At 44.1% G+C, this 16,996-nt stretch overlaps 1 protein-coding gene across 3 annotated transcripts in view; it reads left to right on the top strand.

The window, feature by feature from the left end:
- Positions 1 to 16,262, top strand: part of SYNGR1 (synaptogyrin 1) — a 74,343-nt gene extending 58,081 nt beyond the window's left edge. For 2 of the 3 annotated variants that reach the window (XM_075321850.1, XM_075321851.1), the window contains exons 3-4: positions 1,199 to 1,344; positions 12,324 to 16,262. In XM_075321850.1, the coding sequence (XP_075177965.1) occupies positions 1,199 to 1,344; positions 12,324 to 12,536 (359 nt within the window). In that variant the 3' untranslated portion in view covers positions 12,537 to 16,262. Of the gene's footprint in view, positions 1 to 1,198; positions 1,345 to 5,310; positions 8,094 to 12,323 lie in introns of those variants that run through there. The other variant, XM_075321852.1, reaches the window with a different exon arrangement.
- Positions 16,263 to 16,996: the final 734 nt, after the last annotated feature.

The following is a 16,996-nucleotide window of genomic DNA, read 5'->3' as shown; positions in this document are numbered from 1 at the left end:
CGGAAGTGAATGACCGGATGCAGGAGCAGGGTACAGCCTCGCTGGTGCCTTGGTAAGTATAGCCTGCTTGCTTCATTATTTCTGTATGTATGTATGTATGTATGTATGTATGTATGTATGTATGTATGTATATTTATTTTAATTTTACAAGTTTCTGGATCCGGATCAACACCCAGAATCCCAGGCCTGGCACTCGGGCTTATTTGGAAACCGTGCGGATCCAGACTTTTACAGTCCAGGTCCACCCATCACGAATAGTGAAGACACCAGCTTCTACACTAGATTTCTCATGTCTGGTACATCTGACTTCGCCAGAAAAAAGTGTAATTTTCCCCGGGAGAAAAGCGCCTACCCAACCATGCCACCAGTTCCATATGTTAAGTTGTGCTGCCAGGTTCCCTTTAAGTGTCACTGATGACAGTGGAAAAAGCCTTTCCCCTGGACTCTGCAGACCATGTCATGTAACCTGAAACTGTGTGTGTATGGTGAAGCCTCTGCTTCTTTTCCCACTGAGCTGATATGTGACGCCAAAGCTGGAGTCAGACTATGAACGCTGTGGGAATGCTCCTAAGCTCAGATTTCCATCACTGCGGATCCTTTTGAAGTTTGTTTTTTTTTTCCATTTTAGAGTAATTATTGCTCATAGTTCTACACAAACACAAAGTGAATTATTCAGTGACCAGAAAAATACAAAAATGATGACGCTGCATGTTATCAAAACCCATGTTCAGAGTGGCCATTTTCTGCATTGCAGCAATATTGTAGGTTGAGTGACCCTTTTTATAGGCCTCATACACATGACCGAGCGGAGTGTATGGAGACTGTATGGGGACACAGAGTCCCTGCCACTCCTTCCGTAATATGGAGCATTGGGCACCATGTACTGCACGGATTACCCCACTAGCACCAATAGCGCTAGGAGAGAAACACTATACCATGGTATAATATACACTGTAGACCTCTAGGAGCACCTGCTGAGTAGCCGATAATCCCATTCAGCCAAGATAAGGCGTCCATGTTTGGGAGACATTCCATGCCCTTAATCTGCCCCTACAAATACTATATGCAATAGTTGTAACATTGATAGAAAGAAGCATGTTATTCCCTTTTTATGTTCTGGAATAAATCGTACCTCAAAAATTTGTTAGTCAATATTTGGCAAAATCTTAACTTCTCTAACTGCTGCATTTCCTTATAGGTGTTTGGTCGTTTTTTTGGTTCGTTGGGTTCTGCTTTTTGGCCAACCAATGGCAAGTGTCTAACCCGAATGACAATCCGATGAATGAAGGCGCAGACGCCGCCCGTGCCGCCATAGCATTCTCATTCTTCTCCATCTTTACTTGGGTGAGTTGTACTATTAAACAATGAGGTCGGACACGTTTATATTTTGGGCTTGGGATAGGTGAAGCCTCGGCTGGACGGTTTAAACGTTTCACAGGTACAAACCTTGGCCAAGAAGTATCGGATACCCCATTAGGCGCATGTATTTCATAGATGTGTATCGCAGCAGCACAAGGTGCCTATTCCAGTCATTATGGGCATTTGTTATATCAGTCAGCCTTACGTTTGGGCCACTCGGGTTTTTACACTTTGGCATGCGTAGTGTAAGGTAGCACAAAGTGTATTAAAGTTCATGCATTTTCCATAACTTTTTCAACTTTGTCAAAAGAGAAGAATAGTTGTAAAATAAAGTATTACACAGTTCTCCGCACACCTTCTGCTTTGGTGGTCTTCACCAGAACTGGAATTATATCCTCCCCTCCATACAATCATCAATGATTAGCTGAATGGTCCGGTGAAGATGGACAAGGATGGCCATCAGTTATCACTTCCAGTAAAAGTCACCCGTTCATCAATCACCCGAGCCCATAGCCAATCATTGGTCTTGGCTGTTACGTGGCTGTATGGACAAAGTCCAGATGAAGACCACCGGAGCGGCAATGTTCAGATAGGAAAGCAATTTTATTGTTTTCGAAGATGATCCCTTCTCTCTTGTCCTATTTATAAAGCCATATTGAGGCGATGACTAGATGCCAAGCTTTTTGGCTAAATTCTCCTGGGGGGGAGATTTCATAAGTAACCCACCTATATTTATCTGTGATTTCATACTTGGCCAAATTCTATAGATTTGGTTCATATTACTGTAACATGTGAAAAAGGTTAAAAATAAAATTTGTTAAAATTAATTTATGCATGTATTTAGGACTAAAAATCATTTTTACAATTGGGTTTCATTAAAAATGTTGCTTTGTTTTCATTATAACAGGCTTTTGTTCACTTTCATGTGATTTCGGTCATAACTCTGCATAGAGGATCTCTAAGGGTGGCTTTACATGCTGCGATATCCGGCCCGATATCGCTAGCATGCGACCCACCCCAACGTTTGTGCGAAACGGGCATATCGCTGCCCATCGCGCACAAAATCTGGCACCCCATCACACATACTTACCTGCATAGCGACGTCGTTGTGACCAGCGTACCGCCTCCTTTCTAAGGGGGCGGTCCGTTCGGCGTCACAGCGACGTCACTAAGCGGCCGCCCAATGAAAGCGGAGGGGCGGAGATGAGTGGGACGTAACATCCCACCCACCTCCTTCCTTCCGCATTGTGGCCGGAGGCAGGTAAGGAGATGTTCCTCGTTCCTGCGGCGTCACACGTAGCGATGTGCACTGCCGCAGGAACGAGGAACAACTTCGCCCCTGCGACAGCAGCGATAAATGGCAGCGGACCCCCATGTCAACGAGGAGTGATTTTGGAAGTTTTTGCAACGATCCAAAATCGCTCCTAGGAGTCACACGCTACGACATCGCTACAGTGGCCGGATGTGCGTCACAAAATCCGTGACCCCAACGAGGTCGCTGTAGCGAAATTGTAGCGTGTAAAGCCCGCTTAAGGCTAGTTTCACACTTGCGTTGGACGGCTTCCGTAGCATTGCTTTGTGTGACGGATGCAACGGATGCGTTGCATATAGTGGCACAACGCAATGCTACGGATCGTACAAAATAACGGAAAGCGTTATTTATTTATTTTTTTTCTTCTTTACAGTACCGGTAGCCGACTATTGTGAACGATCAGCTGATCGCTCTTAATAGCCGGCGGCCGAGCGCTCTCACATGCCGGCGGCCGAGCGCTCAGCTGAGCGCTATAACATGCCGGCGGCCGAGCGCTCAGCTGAGCGCTATAACATGCCGGCGGCCGAGCGCTCAGCTGAGCGCTATAACATGCCGGCGGCCGAGCGCTCAGCTGAGCGCTATAACATGCCGGCGGCCGAGCGCTCAGCTGAGTGCCCTGACATGCCGGCGGCCGAGCGCTCAGCTGAGTGCCCTGACATGCCGGCGGCCGAGCGCTCAGCTGACTGCCCTGACATGCCGGCGGCCGAGCGCTCAGCTGAGTGCCCTGACATGCCGGCGGCCGAGCGCTCAGCTGAGTGCCCTGACATGCCGGCGGCCGAGCGCTCAGCTGAGTGCCCTGACATGCCGGCGGCCGAGCGCTCAGCTGAGTGCCCTGACATGCCGGCGGCCGAGCGCTCAGCTGAGTGCCCTGACATGCCGGCGGCCGAGCGCTCAGCTGAATGTTCGGCCACCGAGAAATAAAATAAAGTTTGTGATTTAAAAAAAAAAAGAGCGCATGCGTAGTGAAAAATAAAGGTTTCCGCTGCTCAAAAAAACATTACATGCAGCGTTCCATCCGCCCGGCGCAGCGTCAAAATAACGTCGTCCAGCAGATGCAATGCTGACACTTGCGTTACAGTGCGTCGTCCATACAAGTCTATGGAGAATAGCGCAGTGCGTTAACGGACTGCGCTATTCTCCATAGTGACGGACTGCGCTGAACGCAAGTGTGAAAGTAGCCTAAATGAAGACCTAACAAAGGAGTTACCAAGTCACCATCAGACTATCATAGTGGGCTGACCGGGACTTTAACATTGACCGATGCATAGTATAAGACATCATTGTCTGTTTGGTAGGGATGTGACACCCCTCCCCCAGGTGATCAGCTGTTCCTGATGCCGCCGTTGGCCATAACTACTCCGTTCCTGCACAGCACCACTCCGTCAACTGTATAGTGCTGCTGCTGGGCACCACATACTGGTTCCCGATTTGATTTGGATTGGGGGTGGGTATTTAGTACTTTGCTACGGTCACTGTACCGTTGACTGAGCGTTGCTGTACAGGAACTGAGTAGTTCTGGCTCACGCCGGCATCGGGAACAGCTGATCGGCGAGGTGCCGGGTGTCGCACCCCCACCAACCAGACATTGATGTCCTATCCTGGGCCTTCTTTAACAACCCCTTTAATTCATTGTGCAGCCAGCGACAGACTTTACAACCCCAAGGCTAAAGAAAACAAACACAATATTTTGTAATTACCATAAACCCTTTTGCAAAAAGTTTATCGCCAATTACATGCATTTAAAGAGGACCAACCATCAGGATTTTCATATATAAAGTAAAGCCAGCACTATACTGGCTCTAGGATGCTGAATCTTAGCGTAGCTTTTCTTCTGAGATTACTTGCACATAGTTCTGAAATAAAACATCCAAAGTGTTACAGCAATGCACTGCTATTTGATTGACAGGTGAAACAGGAAGGGAATATGTGGGTCAGATCTCTCTATTCCCACCCATCTTCCTTCTTGCACTGGAATTAACATCCATGAGAACGACAGGGGGAGGAAGGCAGACAGGCGGGAATAGATAGCAAAATCCGACCCACATATTCCCTTCCTGTTGCACCTGTCCATCAAATACGCGTAGCAGTGTATTGTTGGAACTTTACTTGCACATGGTTCTGAAATAAAACATCCAAAGTTCCAACAATGCACTGCTATGAGTATTTGATTGACAGGTGCAACAGGAAGGGAATATGTGGGTCGGATTTTGCTATCTATTCCCGCCCGTCTGCCTTCCTCCCCCTGTCGTTCTCATGGATGTTAATTCCGGCGCAGGAAGGCAGATGGGTGGGAATAGATAGGGAGACCTGACCCACATATTCCCTTCCTATTGCACCTGTCAATCAAATAGCCATGCATTGCTGGAACTTTACTTGCACATATTTCTGAAATAAAACATCTAATCTCAGAACCGAAGCTATGCTTGCATTCAGCATCCTGGGTCCCGTATAGCATCGGCTTTACTTTTATATATGAAAATCCTGCTGGTAGATTCTCTTTAAGTAACAATTTTAGTGGACAGTCCTCTTTTTAATGTTTTTCGCTGGACAACTTGTGTTGCATCTGGTGGGGTATCCTGCTGACTGTTTCTTTGGTAGGGGAGGGATCTCATTATCTTGTAATTTTGTCCGTTCCACAGGCCATCCTAGCAGTGCTGAGGCTACAGCATCTGAAGGAAATTACTTTCCAGGAGGAATACAGCAGGCTTTTCCCCCCTAACCCCCAACCATTCCCATAACTTTATTAACCAAGCTGTTGTAACCTGCAGTGCCTTACCCGCCCCGTCCTGTGTTACCGTTTATAAGATTTCTTTACGTCTGGTATTATGTGTGTGTCTGCAGTAGAGCTGGCCTATACATCTACAGAGCTGGAGCACATGATGTAGACCCCTCGGGTTATTTTATGGATTCGGCTCTTTGATCTTCATTGCACTGTAGATACGTTCCTCAGGTCACACACACATCCTGTGCTCCAGCGTGATGTATTCCCCCTATCTGTGTCTTAGTCGTAAGTCTAAGCAAGATGTTAGAGACAATCTGCATTGTGGCACTATTATGTAATTACTATGTAAAAAAAGTTTTCCTGAAGTGTTAGTGGAAGAGAAGGTAGCATCATATTAAGGCATCGTTGAGCAATTTTATCAGGAAAACAGCTGGACTACTCTGCTTTATATTCTCTTAATGCCAAGATGACTACAATGCACTGTGACTGTAAATCCCTCCACCTCCTATAAATCTGAAGAGGCTTGAATGGCGCTCAGTCCATCTTATTGGTGTCAGATAGGAGATCCCTGGGAGGTGCATATGTTTAGAAGTACCAAAATGGTACCACCTTAAATTGATTACAATAGATACAATTTATCTAAAATTTAAGGGGGTACTCAATCTTCATGAGATGGTATTCTAGGAGAATTGTTTAGTTACCTGCCTTTTATAAAATTTGGCCATTCTTGACAAGTTATAGAGTTTCCAATACTCGGACAACCCCATCTCAATCACGATTTCCTCCCAGTAAATTAACAGCTATACTCCTCTCTGGTTCCAGCAGTGTTGGCACTGGCTCTCCTGAGGATTGTGTAACATTGTGTCACTTGATGCCTTCATCCAAGAAAGGGGAAAGTGAAACCAGCACTGATACAGATTGTTACTTGATCCCTGTGGCCAATGACCCACAATCCTCAGGAGAGCCAGTGCCGACACCACTGGAAATGCACCAGCACTGTAAATAAGTATAGGTCTTATTTCCCTGGGGGAAACATAGGGACTGAGATGGGGTTGTCTGGGTCATATACAACCCCTTTTTACACTTTGTTTGTTTTTTTTTGTTTTGTTTTGTTTACTTGCTACCTTGGAAACTAACCACTACTGCTAGATATCAGTCGATGTACAGTGCTTACAAGCTTTTTTTTTTTTTCCTCTTCTTCTATTGAGCTTGTCTGCACTACTTGAGCTGGCCAGGACTGCCAAAATGCACTGTTACCTCCTAGTCAAATCCAGCTGCTGTGTAGTGCTCGGAATCTAGACAGCAGTGGTGGTCGGTCTCCTAGGCAACAAGGAGTAAAAAAGTGTTAATATCTCAAGAATGGCTGCAAATTTTTAAGCAGTAAATTGCAAAAGTGTGTTTTTTGGGTTTTTTTTTTTTTTAAGCACGATCTGACAATATCCATCTATGGGGATTGGGGTAACCCTTTAAGTGCCATTCCTTTTTAGCGCATGTCAGGTATTTGTGCCAAACAAACGGAGGAGTATAAAAACACCAGCCATTTCTAAGATTTAGCGAGTGTCCAATGTCTTAATGTGTTAATGAACCTTGTTTACCGTTCAATTATAATAGACTTATTGTTCCTATTCTTCCACCTCCAGTTTCTCCTGGAATCCTATATTGTCCTTTATACCTGGATATTGTTTACCTTCTTGTAATGATACTTGAGATGCATTATTACGTTAGTCCAAGCACTGGTACAAGTTAATAAAATGTTGTTAGTTATCTACTTTCAGTATTTTTATATTATTGTGTTTTTTTTCATATTCTTATCTGTAAGGAATGTTTTATCTAACCTTTTTGTTATATGATGGGTTCAGATGGTTATACTAAAACTCAGGGTGCAATTTGTAGCCTTGACCGGCTTCGTGTGCTGGTTATATGGCAAATCGGCCATATGCACTGGCACGCTGGCTATACTGGGTGCACGTGCTCTCGACGTGAGGTCTGCGCTGCACCCAGAGGGCACACGTCCTAGTAAAATGCTCATCTGAATTCACTCCAACACTGGAGAATAGCTGTACAAAGCATTAGGATGATTTCCCACACTCCTGTTCTTGTTGCAGGAGGGGTTCATGTCTGACAACTCCATTCTGATGAATTTAACCAGTCTTCTGCCACTTAGGAACTGACCCTTAAGGCCCAGTCACACTAAACAACTTACCAGCGATCCCAACAACGATCCAACCTGATAGGGATCGCTGGTAAGTTGCTAGGAGGTTGCTGGTGAGATGTCACACTGCGACGCTCCAGCGATCCCACCAGCAACCTGACCTGGCAGGGATTGCTGGAGCGTGGCTACATGAGTTGCTGGTGAGCTCACCAGCAACCAGTGACCAGCCCCCAGCCAGCAGCGCCGCGTGGAAGATGCTGCGCTTGGTAACTAAGGTAAATATCGGGTAACCAACCCGATATTTACCTTGGTTACCAGCACACACCGCTTAGTGCTGGCTCCCTGCTCTCCTAGCTAACAGTACACATGGAGTTAATTACCCGATGTGTACTGCAGCTACATGTGCACAGAGCAGGAGCCGGCACTGACAGCTGAGAGCGGCGGAGGCTGGTAACGAAGGTAAGTATCGGGTAACCAAGGACAGGGCTTCTTGGTTACCCGATGTTTACTGTGGTTACCAGAGTCCACAGAAGCCGGCTCCTGCTGCCTGCACATTTAGTTGTTGCTGTCTCGCTGTCACACACAGCGATCTGTGCTTCACAGCGGGACAGCAACAACTAAAAAATGGCCCAGGACATTCAGCAACAACCAACGACCTCGCAGCAGGGGCCAGGTTGTTGCTGGATGTCACACACAGCAACATCGCTAGCAACGTCACAAAAGTTGTTCCTTAGCAGCGATGTTGCTAGCGATGTTGTTTAGTGTGACGGGGCCTTTAGGTTGAGTTCCCACGATAAGGCTTTGTGATCTTTTGACACTGTGTAAATACACTAAGAAATCACAAGTAATCTAATTTTAGCTAATGGCTGAATTTTTGATGTTGCAGTTTTTTTGCACCAAATACCCATCATAGGAACTTTGCTTTAAAGGGGTATTCTCAAGTTATTAAATTGATTAAATTATATAATATGAAAGTAAGCAAGTTTGCAATTTGACTTGTTGTTTTTCCTATTTTCTGTCATTCTAACTTTTTTTCTTTAACAGTGTACAGCTAGTTTCCATGGAGCTCAATCACCAGAGTTTCCCCGGATCTGGGATAAGGGTGCTCAGTAGTTATATTCCAGGAGAGGAGTTACCTCTTAACATACCACTGAGGTCTCTCCAGGGCATTGATTTTTATACAGTAGTTAGCTGCTCACCACCCTGTCCCTCTCTCTTGGATCCTAATGAGCTGCTTTTACCAATCCTGTAGCATCATAAGCCCGAGCACTCCTCAGCATGGCTTTTACATTTGTGTGCTTGTTCAATTGCACTCTTATCTGTACATGCAAATACAGTGGTAACAGACTGATACCAGAGGTTTGTTATGTGAATATTACAGCACATCTTGGGTTTTGAGCTTTAGGCTATATGCGCACGTTGTGTATTTGCATGCAGTTACGCTGCGATCTGCACCGCAGCGTAACTGCATGCGTCCTGCGTCCCCAGAATAATCTATGAAGATTATGCAGGAGACGTGCGCACGTGGCGTATTAGAGCGCAGCGCTTCGGCTGCTGCCCGAAGCGCGTGTTCTAAGTGACATGTCACTTATTCCGTGCGCTCTGCATGCAGTCCCCGCTCTGCTAATGGGAGGGGCTGCACTCAGAGCGCATGGAATCTGCTTTTTTTTTTTTCATTACAGACTCTTTCTGCAGCGATTTGAAGCGCACGTGTGCTGTTCAAATCGCTGCAGAAATTTCTGCAGGGCAGAACGCTACATGTGCACATAGCCTTAGAGTTCTATTATTACATCTCTGCTATTCACCAGAACTGTGAGTCAAGGAAGAGGCGAGCCCGACCTGCCAGTAACCAGGAAGTAAGGAGACTGCATAGCTGTGAATTGCCCCGAGACAACTTGAGAATACCCCTTTTTAAAATGTTTTTTCCCACTAAATACACTTATCATCCATAGAATAAGTGATTATTGTATGGGGGTCCCACAATCCCCTATGTAAATGGGTTAGTAACATGCATGTTGTACCACCTCTGCTATACATAGTGAAAGGAGCACATGTGATGCAGAGATGTCCATGCATGCGTACTGCTGCTCTGCTCACACAGGGGACTTTAGGACTGTTTTCAAGATGGAGTATTCCAGTGGCTAGACCTAAACGCCGATATACACTGAACAAAAATATAAAAGCTACAGTTTAATTTTTTTGCTCCCGTTTTTCAGGAGCTGAACTCAAACATGGGAGACTTTCTATGTACACAAAAGGCCTTTTTCTCTCAAATGTTCACAAATTTGTATAAATTTGTGTTAGTGGACACTTCTCCTATGCTGAGATAATCCATCCACCTCACAGGTGTGACATATCAAGATGCTGATTAGACAGCATGATTATTGCACAGAGGTGTACCTTAGGCTGGCCACAATAAAAGGCCACTCTAAAATGTGCAGTTTTATCACACAGCACAATGCTACAGGTGTCGCACGTTTTGAGGGAGCGTGCAATTGTCATGCTGACTGCAGGAATGTCACCAGAGATGTTGCCCGTGGATTGAATGTTCATTTCTATACCATAAGTTGTCTCCAGAGGTGTTTTCAGAGAATTTGGCAGAACATCCAACTGGCCTTATAAATGCAGACCACATGTAACCACACCAGCCTAGGACCTCCACATCCAGCATTCTCACCTCCAAGATCACCTGAGACCGGCCACCGGACAGCTGCTGCAACAATCGGTGCATAACCAAAGCATTTCTGCACAAACTGTCAGACACTATCTCAGGGAAGATCATCAGCTGCTCATCATCCTCATCGGGGTCTCCACCTCACTGCACTTTAGTCTGTGACCGACTTGAGTGGACAAATGCTCACATCTATGGTGTCTGGCATGTTGGAGAGGTGTACTCTTCACGGATGAATCCCGGATATCACTGTATAGGGCAGAAGGCAGACTATATGTATGATGTCTTGTGGGTGAGCAGTTTGCTAATATCACCATTGTGAACTGAGTGCCCCATGGAGGCGGTTGGGTTATGGTATGGGCAGGCGTCTATTATGGACAACGAACACAGGTGCATTTTTTGATGCCACGTTTAATGCACAGAGATATAGTGACGAGATCCTCAGGCCTTTATTTCATTTATCAACGATCATCACCTCATGTTGCAGCATCATAATGCATGGCCCCATGTTGTACACAAATCCTGAAAGCTGAAAATATCCCAATTCTCACATGGCAGCATACTCGCCAGACATGTCACCCATTCAGCATGTTGGGATGTTCTGGATCGGCGTATACAACAGCGTATTCAAGTTCCTGCCAATATCCAGCAACTCCCCAGCCATTGAATAGGAGCGGACCAACACTCCACAGGCCACAATCACCGACCTGATCAACTCTATGGAAGGAGATGTGTTGCACTGCGTGAGGAAAATGGTGGTCGTACTAGATACGGACTGGTTTTCTGCCACTCTTCAGACCCACCCAGTACTGTAAAATGCACATTTTGGAATGGCCTTGCATAGTGGCCAGCCTAAGGCACACCTGTGAAATAATCATGCTGTCTAATTGGCATCTTGATATGCCACGCCGTGAGGTGGATGGATTTTCAGCACAGGAGAGGTGATCACTAACAGATTTAGACAAATTTGTCAATAATATTTAAGTGAAAAAGGCTTTTTGTGTACAAAGAAAAAGTGTTAGATCTTTGAGTTCCCCTTGTGAAAAATGGGAGAAAAACAAGTGTTGTCTATATTTTTGTTCAGTGTATTTATCACTTATCAGATAACCTGTTTAAGCTGGTCATGCACAATCTTGTTCATCAACCTGCCACTTCAGTAAGTGCTGATGACCATCTAAGGCCTCCTACACACATCCGCGCAAAACACGAACGTGCAAGTGTGTGCGTGCGTGTTCTGTGTGCTATCCAAGTGACATCCGGATAGTGCACGGACAATATGAATTTGTATACATGTCTCCACTGCTGCTTTCTCCTGCGCTTCTGTTACTTCCTGGTCCGCGGTGAGTGCAGTGAATATTCATGAGCCTAATATGCGGGCCCGGATACAGTAACGCCGGAGACGGGTAAGTATAAAAATTCTTTATTTTTATGCGACCTGTGTTTTTCTTCGGTATATGTCACATAGATCACATTGTCCGTGTGACACCCGTGCTGCTGGCAGATAACAGACATGTCACCATGTGGTGCACATGGACGCGTGTGCCCCACACGGTCCGTGTGAAAACACGATTGTGTGACCAAGCCCATTCTTTTTTTTTTTTTTTTTTTAATGGGTAAATGTGAGTCCGTGTCTCCAGTACGTGTGAAAATAGACGTAACACTTACTGGACACATGGACGTGCGAAGGAGGTCTAATGCATGGGGGGAGAGGGGGGCTTCCTAACTCTCCCAAATGGCAGAACTTTTTTTTTTTTTTGTTCCTGTGAGAGGTAAGCTGCTAACTCTGCTCTCCCTATTAAGCACACATGCATACTCTGCCAAGACGAGCGTGCATGTATATGGGATGGTTTAGAAGAGATAACTGTTGGTTGAATGAACATTGTCTAATAAGTATGGTGTGCCCTAGTGTAACTTCAGGGCCAAGTCTGTTGTAGAATTAGGAAAGCATTCTTTTATGTTACATAATGCTAATTTAACAATTACTAACTATGGTGTTGGGTGTCTGTTTCTCTTTTGTCCTTTCCATCTTCTCCACTCTCTTGGCCCCATACCTTGTGCTTCCCTACCACTCCTTGCCCCATTAATTTCCATTCCTCATTGATTGAAGGCGGGACAAGCTGTGCTGGCCTACCAACGCTATCGCCTGGGCTCTGACTCCGCATTGTTCTCTCAGGACTACATGGACCCAAGCCAAGATCAGGGGCCTCCTTACCCCCCCTATGCCAGCAATGATGACTTAGACCCTTCTGCTGGCTACCAGCAGCCTCCCACAGATGGCTATGATGCAGGCACACAGGGCTACCAGGCCCAGGATTATTAAAGCACCTCCTTCAAGGAACTTTCATTGTCTGACAGGCGCGCAACTCCTCAGTTTGCAATTTGTTGCTGCCTCTCTGTTAGTGAAAGATGTAAAAGAAAAAAAAAGTATGTCCTTATTTTTTATGATCTGATCCAGGAAAGGATCTATTCTTTTTATGTTTGTTTGTAAATACAGATTTTTTTTTCTTTTTCTTTTTGTTCTAGATCTTAAGCTTTCTGCAATTTTGCCAGGTTTACTCCATATCATTCCTTGAGTCCTTTTTTTGGGGTCTGTTATACTGAATTGGAGAGTGATTATTTCCATTCCTTGTTGAATTCTCCTTCATGTAATTTTCTGAAGTGCTGGAGTTAGTTATCAGACAGCCATAACTGAAAATTTAAAACATTCCCAGGTTTATAGAATATAACATTTCAAAGTTATTTGTTTTAAAAAAGAAAAAAGTGAAAAAAACCCTTTTATTTTAAAGAAAGGAGCATCAGATTCTCCCATCCACTGTCCAACATTCAGATGGATATAAACGATGCTCGGCGTAGATCGTCAATGTATCTGCTTATAGACCTAGCCTGCTGTCCATCAATAAAGGACAATGATAAGATTCAAGGAATGGCAAAAATAAAGAAGTCTTGGGTCACAGAGGAAATGAAGGTTGGCAGGACCTGCCAAAAACCTCCTCCAGTATTTATGCAGATATATGCCCGATACTGGTAGTGAGTATATAACCAGGGTTTACGTGGTTAATTATATCTAAGAAATGTTCTAAATCCCTTTTAATAGCAGAAAACCATTCACTTTATGCAGTAAAAAAATAAATTGTATTTAAAAAGTTTTTTTATTATATGTATTGAAATTAGATGTGATGTTCTGCACATAATACACAGAAGACTTTCCTCATTGTGTTTGGACTGTGATCACATGGCTCATCCAGGCAATGATAAGGGGACCATTTACCTCTCCTCCGCAGGCCTAAAAACTCCTCATACCACCCTGAGATAAAAACAGTTAATCTTCTAAAACCATCCGAGCATAGAATAAGTAGAAATGAAACACATTGTTTTATACATAATATATTTATTCAAAGCCTTCTATTTAGAATTTGCCATTTATTCATGAAAAATAAACCAAATATTCACTAACAGATTGGAGACAGTGATGGAATGAGATGTGTTCAGCTTTGATGGAGAAAAAAGTTTTTTTTTTTTTTTTATTTTGCCGTGTACAACATTAATGTTAAATAACCTGAGCTGTCATAACGGGCACACTGTAGAGAAAAAGCAGCCGTTTTTCTAATCCTGTGAAATCTCTTTATATGGATACTTCTTAGAGGGGTTATCCAGGACTTTAGTTTTTTTTTGTTTTGTTTTATTATGTGCCTAAGAACTTACGGGCCGGTAGTTGATAACTACTTGCCTGTTATAACTGACACAGACCTCTTCCGGCAATTCAGCAGCTTGCGCTGTCATCTAGTCTTCTGCTCTGCTCTATTGACTGGGCATGACTGCTGCCGTCAGGCTTATTGACTGTCGGCTCCTTGCTGCCTAACTGCGGGGAGCTGCCTGTCATCAGCATGATGTGACGATAAACTCTGCACTCAGAGAGACAGTGAATACATGATTTTAATGACAATCAAGATTAAAATCTTTTGATGGTTCGATACTTTAATTGTGGACCTTCATCAGAAAATGGGCCGATTGTCAGGTGGTCTGAGGCATCAATGATTATAGCACGACGGCAATTGCCTGCGCTGTCTGCTTACCAGTGCACTGACTTCACTGATGCTTCAGACCACACGACAATCGGTCCATTTTCTGATGAAGGTCCACAATTAAAGGGAACCTGACACCAGATTTGTCAACTATAAGCTGCATCCACCACCAGTGGGCCCTTATATACAGCATTCTATAATACTGTATATAGATGCCTAGGCCGCTCTGTATAACATAAAAAAACAGCTTTTATTATACTCCCCTACGGGGCGGTCCTGTCCAGTGAGCATCGCTGGTTGTGGCCAGGTCCCTCCTGTCTCCTTGTGATCGCTGTCCTCCATCCCAGCTCCATGTGGATGACATGTCTTAGGTCATCCACACAGAGGCCTCCATTGCGCTCCTGTGCACATGCACTTCTCTCTGCCCTGCTATGGTCTCTGTGTAGATGACGTAGAAGGCGTCATCCACAAGGAGCTGTAAAGGAGGATGGCGATGGAAGGAAGATAAGAGGCACTGGACTGAGGTAAACACTGCCCTACGTGTGAGTATAATGAAAGGTCATTTTTACGTGTTACAAAGCGGCCTGGGCTCCTATATAGCATTCTTGAATACTGTATATAAGAGTTTACTGGTGGCTGCAGGAGAACAAACCTGGTGACAGTTCCCGTTAATTACCGAAACGCCATAAATTTTTATTTTTGATTGCCATTAAAATAATCTCTTTTTGAGGGCGGAGTCTATTTTAATATCATTGTATGGACTGGATCTCTACTCAAGCCCCATACTCTATTGTTTTACCACCTATCATCAGCATGATGTCAGTAGTCGCACCCAGTTGCTAGAGTTGCCCGGAAGAGGAATAGCTGCTCTGTTGATGCGAAGCAGCTGAATTGCTGGCAGGAGCGGTCCGTGATGGCTCTGTGCTGGACATAACAGGCAGTTAGATTTTAGTCTCCTAGTTAAAGTAATGGACACCCTATATAAAAAATCAATGCATATATTTTTGGGAAAAAGGTACTTCAGTAAAAATTCTGGATGGTTGGGCTTCCACAGCCATTACGTATCACTGTATTACCAGTGCCTCCGATGCGTTTGTTCTGATGGGAAAAATCTGTAACTGTTCTCCAGTCTCCAGAAGTCGTCTTAGCTAAAATATTCTTACTTATGAGATTCTTTACTTAAAGAGAGAAGGTGGTTACAAAGCCGGTTCTCGGACCAGGTGTACTGACCTATTTTCTGGTCCCTTCTCCTGCAGTCAGCTGTGACCTGTTATACATAGAGGCTGTAGAAGCAAAATATTACAAAAAGGTCCCATATTTTAGCCAAAAACAAAATCCATAATGATGTTCATCTCATTTTAAGTCCATTTACATGTAAGTAATTAGAAATCCATGATAACGAGCACTTAAAGAGTCTCAGACCTCGTATATAAGCTAAACTAAGTATAATGTTTCTAATTTAGCAATATAATGTGTATATATGATCATATAAATGCCCTATTGACATTGCTGGAATAATTCCGATACCTCAGTCTGTGTAGAGTCTTGTTATCCTAATGTTGTTGCTAGCTTAGGTATTCTTCATTAGATAGCTAAATGTGAATGCCTTTATTAAAGAAGAGAAAGGCCAGGGTAATTTTTGGAATTGATTTTTTTTCTTGCCACACGGTATATTACGTTACTGGATGAGGATTCTTAGGATGAACTGGATTTCATCTGGCAAAAATGTGTTGCGCGGCAAAAAGACCAACAATTTTTTTAGAAGAACAGAAACCCGAAGCCAAATTATCCCATGCAAGCAACGAAGAGCGATCACAGGAATCGGTAGAAGAATAACTGTTTTTTAAGTTTGCAGAGCCACCTTGGATATGTCATTTGCCAAATGTATGTTTGCTTCAGTTGAAAAAAACAAAAACCTCTCCATCCTTGTAAGTGTTGAATAAAACATCCGATTGGGAAGTCTGAGTTATAGTCGTATGAAAGGAAACTCATCATCTTATTAAAGTCTCCACATTTTCGTCTTACTGTTGTCTCTATACTGATGATAAAATGACCAGATGAAATTAGACATAAAAAATGGTCTCGTCTTTATGGCCAGTTGTATGTTTCTGCTTCTGCCACGTTGTTACTGATCTAGGGGAAAATTCTACATACTTCTCCACTGTTAGTTTAGATGGATGTGAACGTGTACAGTAGTCATCACTGAAAACCAAACGATATTACTAACTAGCTGTAGTACCCAGGAGTTGCCTGGGATAGTAACGGTCTCTCGGTCTCTCTCCTAGTCTCTGTCTGTGTGTCGCTGTCTGTCTGTGTCAGACTGATACAAATACAGACAAACAATCTGTCTCCATCTCTGTGTGTCTGTCTGGCTCTCTATATCTCTGTGTCTGTCTCTGTGTGTACCCGTCTGTCGCTTTGCCCGTCTCCCCACCGACATCTTATTATCTCACACATAAGATTCTTATACTAACAGTTTATTTTGTTCCTAAAACAACCTATTAATAGCCTGTAACGCCCACCTCCATTCAGTTTAATGGAGGCAGGATTTTAGAGAGTAACTAAAGCGTGGGGTTAAATTTTCCTGTCAAAACATAGTCTATGACGTTCCCTGGGTCACATGGGGCGTCTGTGCAAAATTTCGTGGTTGTAAATGCGACGGTGCAAATTCCTTTAGCAGACATACACACACAGCTTTATATATTAGATTTGTTTCCAGTACCAAGAACATCTCCGCTCAACAATCACCTGGCTGAAT

Source organism: Anomaloglossus baeobatrachus, chromosome 8, assembly GCF_048569485.1.
Source record: "Anomaloglossus baeobatrachus isolate aAnoBae1 chromosome 8, aAnoBae1.hap1, whole genome shotgun sequence".
NCBI classification, from domain to species: Eukaryota; Metazoa; Chordata; class Amphibia; order Anura; family Aromobatidae; genus Anomaloglossus; species Anomaloglossus baeobatrachus.
The sequence above is the reverse complement of the archived record's forward strand: the minus strand, read 5'-3'. Positions and strand labels throughout refer to the sequence as shown.